The sequence below is a fragment of the Suncus etruscus genome, chromosome X (assembly GCF_024139225.1).
Source record: "Suncus etruscus isolate mSunEtr1 chromosome X, mSunEtr1.pri.cur, whole genome shotgun sequence".
Lineage (NCBI taxonomy): Eukaryota > Metazoa > Chordata > Mammalia > Eulipotyphla > Soricidae > Suncus > Suncus etruscus.
In genome coordinates, this window is record NC_064868.1 from 35801468 (window position 1) to 35811331 (window position 9864).

The 9864-nt window shown below is 37.6% G+C and overlaps 1 protein-coding gene across 1 annotated transcript; it reads right to left on the reverse strand.

Moving 5' to 3' along the window:
- Nucleotides 1–1622: 1622 nt before the first annotated feature.
- LOC125998822 (casein kinase I-like) lies at nucleotides 1623–2648 on the reverse strand. Its single transcript, XM_049766882.1, has 2 exons — nucleotides 2179–2648; nucleotides 1623–2115 (listed from the first exon to the last, which is right to left on the reverse strand). The coding sequence occupies exons 1-2, from the start codon at nucleotides 2646–2648 to the stop codon at nucleotides 1623–1625; spliced, it is 963 nt and encodes a 320-aa protein (XP_049622839.1).
- Between the last annotated feature and the right edge of the window lie 7216 nt (nucleotides 2649–9864).

Genomic DNA, 9864 nt, shown 5'->3' on the forward strand with positions numbered 1-9864 from the left:
TAAATAAACTAAAACTATGCGGTATTCTGAAACAAGCACTGGTCACTTTGATTATTTAAAGAATAATCCAAATGAAAAGATATCAAATTATTAGAATAAATGAACCTTTAACGATGAACATTTATAAGAATTCATGATCATCGCAACTGGCAGAATACTGGTTGTACAGTTCTTTGAAGCAAGCAATGAAGTCTGCTTGTTTACTAATAAGCAGCTTACAAGAAAGAAGTCATACTTAACTTCAGGTATAAATGAACTAAAGAATTAACATTGTGAGCATTAACAACCAACGGAACTGCAGACAAAAACTATTCATGAAGTTCTTCTGAAGCAGTGGTGGAGTCGTTGGTTGTCCCTGTAATGCTGACTTATAAACAAGAAACCTACATTTAAAGAATGTTTTAAAAAAATAAACTTCAAATTACAGAAATATCTAAAATTTAAAAATGCACAACTGGGATTATTTATTATCATTATAACTATGGACGAAGACAGTTCACACAGTTCTCTGAATGAGGTACTGAAATATTTTTGTTGATAACACATCAGCTGTATTAAAACAAAGCAAAAAATAGAACCATCTTAACTTTAATGCTTTAAGGGAACAAAGTACAAGTTCTAGTGTTAGGTACATCTTAAGAATGCATGACTGTGAATATTTAAAACCACTACATTTATAGGTGAAAATTGTTCATGCAGTTCTGAAGCAGTTACTAAAGTCTTTGTCACTAAACATGGCTTACAAATAAGAAACCAGTTTAAGAATGATTTAAACAAATTGAAAACTTTAAGAAAGATAGATTAAATTTAACAATGCACAACTGTGAACAAGACAACTAGCATAACTGTGACTGAAGATTGTTTATGCATATTTTTCTGAAGCAGTATAACAGTATCTGCATGCAACTGGCCTATAGACAAAAAATCAACGATTTAAAGAATGTCTTAAATGAACAACTTGCAAATTCTAGGAATGGATGAACTTCAAAGAAAGGCTTGGTTTGAGCATTTTCAATTGTCACAAGATGGTTGAAGTCTGTCTCTACAGTTCTGAAATGAGATTTAAAATATATTATTTCAAAATAAACAATTAAGAATAAAGCTGGCAAATGCCACTTATCTACCAATTTGTGCATCTCAACCATAAACATAGCTTTTCCATTTGAAACCACACAACAGAAAACAAGACACAAATTTTCCTTATATAGTTTGATACTACAGCAGAAGGTGCAATATTACCAGTGTTGTGGAGCTAAGTTATGCTGAAATTATATTATTTATACCAAGAAAATGGTTATCTACAACCTCTTGATGTATGAAATAAGACTTTTACGTTTGGTAAAAGCAAATATGTTCTAATTACATGCTATAACTTATTGTTTTTGGATTTTGGGCCACACCTAGTGATGCTCAGGGGTTACTCCTGGCTCTGTGCTCAGAAATCGCTCCTGGCTTGGGGGAACATATGGGACGCAGGGGGATCGAACTGCGGTCTGTCCTAAGTTAGTGTGTGCAAGGCAGACACCTACCGCTTGTGCCTCCCTCTTGCCCATACATCCTAGAATTCTTTTGTTGTGATTCATACCTAAGAAACTTACTTACTTGTAAGTTGTCTCATCAGCTTAATTCCCAGCGAGAGGTTGGTTTTCCTGCACATTACACATTGGCATTGAAGTCCAGTCATAAATGTAGTCATATTTATAATTCAAGTTTTGGAAAAGACTCTGGAATAGTTGTCTAAGATACTCGTAATCTGGGGTTTCTTCAAAACCCAACTCACGACAATAGTTTAAGTATATGGCAAATTCTTTAGGAATGTCTTTACACAAATCTTCAATGGGAATTTCAATCTTCTTTTCTTTAATACGATCCCACTTTTGTTTCATTGAGGCAGCCACTAATCCTTGCCATGGCAGAATGCTTCCATTAAAATATATCAAAACATATCCTAATGCCTCCAAGTCATCTCGGCGACTTTGTTCAGTACCACAGTGAGTATTAATGCTAGCATATAGGGCAGTACCAACTAGATATTGAACTTCTCTACAAGGTATATGTTGTTTTGATTTTTCTCTGTACTTCTTTGCCAAACCCAAATCCACAAGATATAATCGGCTAAATTTTGAGTAAGGCTGATCTGGAGAATTTACCTTTCTCCTTTTCCTCTTCTGAGTGTCCTTACAAAAATTAGAGAGGTAGCAGCTAGGACCCATTAGGAAGTTTTCTGGCTTAATGTCTCTGTGTATGAAATCCTTACTATGCAGATATTCAAGTCTACTTATCATCTGATCAGCTAACATAAGTATCGTTTTCATAGAGAACTTTCTTGAGCAGATATTGAAGAAATCTTCTAAGCTGGGTCCAAGAAGGTCCATGGCCAATGCATTCTGATGTTTTTCCTCGCCATACCACAACAGACGAGGAAAACCAGTGCCCCCCTGGAGAAGCCGGTAGAGATTACTTTCGTTTAACAACTGGGGGTACTTGGTTCTCTTAGATTCTAATTTCACTGCCACTTCATTGTCATTAGTGATGTCAATAGCACAATAAACCTCTCCAAAGGAGCCAGAACCAAGCATTTTTAATAGTTTATATTTCCCTCCAATAATAGTTCCATATCTTCTGTCTTTAGTGGCTGCCATTTCCATAGCGCACAAGAAATATAACAGCTGGGGTCAACTCAGCTACTAGGAATACTGTAGGAGAAGCCGCCTCTGGGGTTGCTTAACTAAAAAGTACCGAAGAGGGTGGCACGAACTTAACTAAACTTAACTAAACTTAACTTAACTTAACTAAAAAGTACCGAAGAGGGTGGCACGAAGAGGGTGGCAAAACTCTCAAGAGTTTTGATAAGTTTTAGTTAATGGGAGCTTGATCAGTTCCTCCCCAGAACCGGTTGCAGTTTTTTTCTCGAGGTTACAAGAGTCCGCCACTTAATTGTGGGCAGCAGCCGCTTTGCCTAGCTTCTGCAAAATAAAAATTCAAGAACGGAAGAGTTACTGACATCATCACCATGGCACTCTATTTTCCAGCTAACCAAAAGTATTCCCCCAAGCCCCGGAGAGTCACTTCACAAAGCAAAGTACAGTAGAAAAAATGATTACCAGTATTATTTCTGAAGACTTACTATAAAAGTTCTGAACTGGTACCAGGAAATGGTTGCCAATGCGCACTAACCCTCCGATCGACCGTACCAAAATGAGTGATAAGTTAACGGAAAAAAATACAACTGCGCATGCGTAATAAAACCCACTATTCACCCCACGTGCGCTTTTCTACAGGCCCAAGCCTCATCGTCAAAGACGACTAGTTCTGCTTCCGGTTTGTAGGTTACGTCTGATCATTAACGGAAAAATATACAACTGCATGCGCAGTGTTGAAAGTAAACACTTTGATATTATAATTGTGATAGAGAAAATGTGATAAAGCTGAAAAAAACTAGAGATAAATTCTGGAATTGTGTTTTCAGATATTAATCCAAGATATTCCTGAAAAGCTATTGGAGTCAAGAATTAGTAGCACTTCTACTCCCATGGATTGAATTTTGCCTTTTTCACTATCAAATCAAGTAGTCATCCTAATTCAATATGTTTATAAATGGTTCTATATACTCCATCTATCCGAAATACTTAATGTAATTTCTTGCTTATATATTTGTTTGCAACCTTTACTCTTCTAAAACCTCTCTTAGACAATTTATTCCACAAGTTAGCAAAGAGAAATCCATTATTATTATATTTGAATCAATGATACTTTATTATGAAGAATTTAATTTATTGTTGCTTAATTTTTCTCATTATCTAAAATTCTGTAAACAAAAATATAAATACAAAATTTTTGTTTTGGGTATTTTAGTTTGGAGGGTCATTCACACTCATCAGCGCTCAGAGTATTCCTGACTCTGTACTAAGGAATCACTCCTGGAAGTGCTCAAAGAAACATATGGGGTGCTGGGGATCAAACCTTGTGTGAGGCAATGGCTCTACCTGTTGTACTATCATGCTCCTAAATAAAATATTTTAACCAGAAAAACACAAAACTTGTATTTATCATACTTTAATTAATACTATACATGTAAAGAAAAATAGCTGAAACAGTTTGGTTTTTGTTTGTTTGTTTTGCCGGGCCACACCTGGTGGTGCTCAGAGGTTACTCCTGGCTTTGCACTCAGAAATCGCTTCTGGCAGGCTTGGGGATGCCGGGATAAAACCTGGGTCCGTCCTGGGTCAACTGCATGCAAGGCGAATGCCCTGCCACTGTTCTATTGCTCCGGCCCCATGTTGAAACAATTTGGAATGGCTTTGGAGCAACAGCAAATTGTGCTATACATGAAACGAAATAAAGTTCAGTTTCCTGCAGTGTAACTAAGTGAGCAATATTGCCCCTGAGGGAACTTAGAACATCCAAGGATGTTCTAGTAGTAAGATGAGTTGCAACTGAGATGCAATTTGTTCGCTTAAAGAAGGTAGATTTTGGTGCCAGAGATATGGCATAGTGGGGAGGGTATTTGCCTTGCATGTAGTCAACTTTGGTTAGATCCCCAGCATCTCCTATGGTCTCCTAGCCTGCTATGCATAATTTCTGAGCTCAGAGCCAGGAGTAACAACTGAGCTTTGCTGGGTGTGATCCATAAAACCTCCCCAAATTAGATTTCTAGCGTGGGGAGCACCGTGTGATTTTTGAAGAGAGAATGGTAGGCCATTCCCATGTTTGGGAACCTACAAGTTACATAAAAAGTGGAAAAAAATGTAAGAAATTCCGGTATGTACTTAAATATGAAAAAAGATGAAATGATACATTTGAAGTACTATATTGATTGAAGTTTGTCTCAAGGAGAGGCATCGATACAAAACATTTTCTTTCATCTATTAGATGTAAGGAAACATTACCGGAGCAACCGAAAACAACAAACATAACCCAAGAACTGGTCTATAGAACTAAAATCACCGGGTTAATTGATGGGAAAATAATTAAGGGATACACACTGGTGGAAGGTCTGGTGTTGGAACATTGCATATATGAAATTCTATCAAGAACAGTATTGTTAACCACATTGCCTTAAGTTTTTTTTAAAGAAGCAGAAGCTCTGGTATAAAAATACTGATATTACCAAGATTCTGCTTAAAATGGCTATTTTCTCTTCTCTTCCTAGCTTCTCGGTAAATAGTCGACATGTGATAATGATAAGCCTTTTCTAAAAATTGCTTCAGATAGAGTTCTGTTGCATTCTAAGTCCACAGAACTTAATGTAATGACTAGTTATCGCTAGGTTACAAATGTCCAGGCTCTTTACTAATTGCCAGGCAATTCTGAAGAGTCCTTTTAGGTTTGTTCATGGGCTGGGTTTTAGGTTTGCTTGAAACTGTGCTGGAGTTCACGTCACTTTGATCAACCCTGAATACTTAATCCCCTTCCAGGGAAACTATCTTCTCAGAACTTCCTTGAAAACACTTTTTTGTGGATTTCTTTCCTAGAAAATCACACCTATAGCACTTAAAATATTAATAATGTACACCTTTATTGTAGTAAATCTGAATTGCTAGGGTAGATTTTGCTAGGGTATTGTTGTGTATGTAAATATTTTAGGGGATTATTATGTTACTCACCCTAACCTGATTGGTGATTGTGCCCTACCTTAGGGTGTGACATGGCGTTCTGCCCCCACCCTAGGGTAGTACCTGATTCTGCTTCCACCATTGGTTGGTATCTGATCCCACCATTGGGTGGTACCAGATTCTGGGGGATAAAAACAAGGGTCTGTGGAAGGCGGGGGGGCTTTTTTGCTGGAACTGAGGCTGAGTCTTTGGACTTCAGTCTTGTCCACCGAATAAAGCTAATATTTCCACAAGCCTGACTGTCTGCGAGCTGTTTACCCACCGTTTTACCTCAGAACCCTCAGCTAGACAGGGTGGCAGGCACGTGCTCCAAGCTGGAAGAGAAAGGCCTCATCCTCCATCCCTCCATCAGTCAACCTCTTCAGGGACTGACTTGCAACAGGGTATGATTTTTGTTATTTTTACTGATGCCCGAATTTAAAATTTTATGTATTAAGGTATTAATATATTATAATCCGGGAATACATCAAAATATTTTATGAGTTTAAAAGCCCTTTTCTCTGAACTTTAAAAATCAGTTACTGCATTCTACTTAAACTTACTAAAGATTTGATATAAGTAATAACTATTATTTTTTATCCTGAATCTGGAAGTTCAGAGTTTTTCTATAATATTTTTATGGATTCCTATGAGAAGTTGGTACTAGGGAAATGCTTCTGGTGTTCAGGGATCCATGTAGTTGCTGGAGATCTAACCCAGGCCTCCTGCATTCCAAGTATGCACTGAATCCTGTTGAACTAGCTCTGGCTCCTTAACCATTTATTTCTTTGTTTTGGCTGTTATAATTTAAAAAATCTTAGAATTTGTTGGCAAAATAGAATCTATTTCTCACAGTTCTGAAGACTAGTATATTAAAGATCCAGGTGCCAGCAGATGTAGATGTAATGGGAACTCACTTCTTTAGTCATGCATGGTCATCTTCTTACTTTGTGATTACATGGCAGGGAAGAGAGGAAACTTTCCTCTGTCTCATTTATTAGGGCACTGATCCATAAATGGGGGCTCCATCATCCTCTTCATTTAATCCAATAGTTTTCAGTTTCTGATCTGTGGACCAGTGATGGTTCACAAGTGTGAAAAAGCTAAAAATTATATGTCTACTCACCGACTTTTATGCCATCTCTAATACCATACTATTAGAAGTTAATACTTCAATCTATGCATTAGTAAAATGCCAAAATTTTATATCAGTATTTTCCAGAAATTAATGAGGGGATGTAATATTGGTGTTGAAGGTCTGTCCTAAGATTTCTATTCTTGATTATTTCTGTTTTATTAACTCAATAAATATTAGATTTTTTCACTAATCTTCCATCTATGGAATAACATATCAAGAAAATAGAAGGTCTATAAGTAGGAAAACCAATATCTCTAGATTACATAAATAAAAATGCCAAAGAAGGAGAGAGAACTGTAGGAGTGAAGCAAGAAGAGGCCATCTGTACATAACAGAGCAACAAAGATCAGAGCTTTGGGTCAGATAAAATAGCATCCTAACTACAAGAAAGTTAATGTCTATAATAAGACCCTATACTCCCTCATTCAGTAAAATTATTTGAAACCTTCTAATGTCCCTTGGTTATAAACTGCCTTTTGATTTTCTTGCATTTATTGTTTTTCTACTTTTTAAATTTTAGATCTGTAGCAGTATCTGAAGGCCAATGGCTCCGTTCTCATGAACCACTTCGGGCAGAGTTTTGGTGACTATATAGGGTATAGGGTACTGGACCTAGGTTGGTTTCATGCAAAACAAGTGTCCTGCTCACTGTACTATAGGTCTTATACCCAATTTAATTTAATTTATTCTACAATTGTTGTAACAAACCCCAAAATAAATTGAATGACATCGATTTCTGGTAACATAATTCTTTGGTTTCCTTACCAAAGTCTGTATAAGGTCAGGTATTTTGGACTCATCAACACAGCAAATTGACCCCTGGTATGCCTGAAGCCTTGAGTTCAATCCTCAGCATCAGAAAAACAAAAAACCTGAAGTGATCTGGAGAATTAATATAGAAATTAAGATGCAGCCTGTCATGTGTAGAAACCCACTTTGAACCTGGTAATCTGAAAACTATCCAGGGTGACTTGATAATATTTGGGATTATGAGAATTAAGCAGCACTACAGGGCTCAAGCAATATCATGTCCTTCACCTTACCATTGAACCGAAGACCTGTAGTGCCCATACAGTTTTATTTTTCAATCAGTTTCTGTTGTTGGTATCATGTTTCTGTATTGAAGATCCTAGAATCTGTATATCCCACATTGAAGTCAGGATGGTGCCGATCAACGTCTAATTTCAACTCACAATTAAAGAGCAATGCAGAGAGGTTGTTGTTGTTGTTGTTGTTGTTTAAATCTTCTCAGTGTTAAGGGAAGACTCTTTTGAGTAAATCGATGTCAGAGTAGCAGCAGGATCTTCCCTGGTAGAGGATTGCTTCCAGGTGATGTCATAGACAACTTTGGATGTTTCATAGATGGCTTCTCTGGTTCAGGGGTAAATGGAGAATGCCCAAACCTCTGAGGCCTGTGCCAGGTCATCATGTCAATGTTCAGGGTGTAAGGTTCCATTGCACCACAAGATTTGTGTGTTTCTATCTCTATTAGATAAGAACTTATTTGTATGTATAGTATTTTCCATTTTAATGTGCCCATGCAAACAAGGAATAATGCCACCTGGCGTTATCAGTGCAGAAGGGGGCCGCAAGAACAAGTCCAACAATCCCCATGACCTGGTTCAAACATAAGCATTAAACTGAGGGACTCTTTCACCAAAATTTCTTATTGAACAATTCACAAAGAGAAAAAAAGATAAAAAGTGGGGGAAATAAACAATCTAACTTAAGACAGTGGACACAATGTCACCGTTTAAGAAAATTTGTGTGTTCCCATCTCTATAAGATAAGAATGTGTTTGTATATAATTTCCCATTTTAATGTGCCTATGCAAAGAAATAACAGTATCACATGGCGAGATTGATGCCTATGAGGATGCTAGAATAAGTCCAACAATCCAATTGACTTGGTTCTTAAATGGAGGGACACTTCTACAAACTTCCTTATTTAACAAATAACAAAGGGAAGGAAAGATAAAGAGGGACCCGAGGTGGCACTCAGGCCAGGCCTAGAGTACTTTTTTAATTTTTGTTTTAAGGCCACACTTGGTGATGCTCAGGACTTACTTCTGGCTGTATGTTTAGGACTAACTGTAGCCAGCACTCAGGGGACCGTACAGGATGCTGTTGTCGGAAATTGTGTTGGCCATATGCATGGCAAATACTCTTCTGGCTGAACAGTTTTTCTAGTTCCACCAGCATGCACTTTTTTCTTACCTATTTTACACAGACTCCAAGCTAAGGGATAATCCTAATATTAGTGGAGTTCTATGAGTGACTTATATAAAATACAAAGGAATGAAGTAGCAGCCCCCACAGGGAATTTGCCACATTCTCTCAACACAGGAGCAGCTAGGGGAGATATAGGACTGTGACCCTTGCTCTGGCAAGTAAAGCAAAGTCAGTCTTTGACCTTACCCAGGACTTTCCGGTCTGTAGTCTTCCCTCTCAGAAAAGAATTTCAGGAGAGGAGCAGTGAAGTAAAAACAGGTTTCATATTGAAAATCAGAGGAAGGATGAGAGGGAGAAATTAAAAGAGAAACATGTTCTGTTAGAATCTAAGATATAGAATTAACTGTAACCTAAATGTTGATGCTAGAATATGATGTGCCTTTGCTTAGAAATAACATTGCTTTGGCTTCTTGTACTCTGCTTGCTTAAGGAAGTGAACTGTTGTAAACCTGCTGTGAGCCTAAATGCAACCATGACAAGCTGTGGTTTTTAAGTAGGAAAACTAGGTCCAGTAGAACAGCCAGTTCCTGAAAAGAGACCCAAGAAGTAAATGCCAACAAATGCATCCATGTAAGGCTAAACAGCAGCTGACAGACAGATGATGCTGCACCCTGTATCTGGGGGCTCACAACCCTCTTAGCTGTTTGTCTGATGCTACATTTGAACTACAACAAAACCTAGTCCAATCTTTTACTAAGGGCCAATTATTGTAATGATCCAGAGGCCAGAGTCCCCTACACTGAGCCCTAGGTACTCTTTAAATTTGGCCTGTGTGTCTATCTTGGGGTCCTCATATCTTAGGAGATATTGGAATCCATAATGCTAAAATAAACTCTTTTGCATTTATATCATTGCCTGTCTTCCTGGTGGTCTTTTGGATGGTGAATCCTGAGTTCTGGAC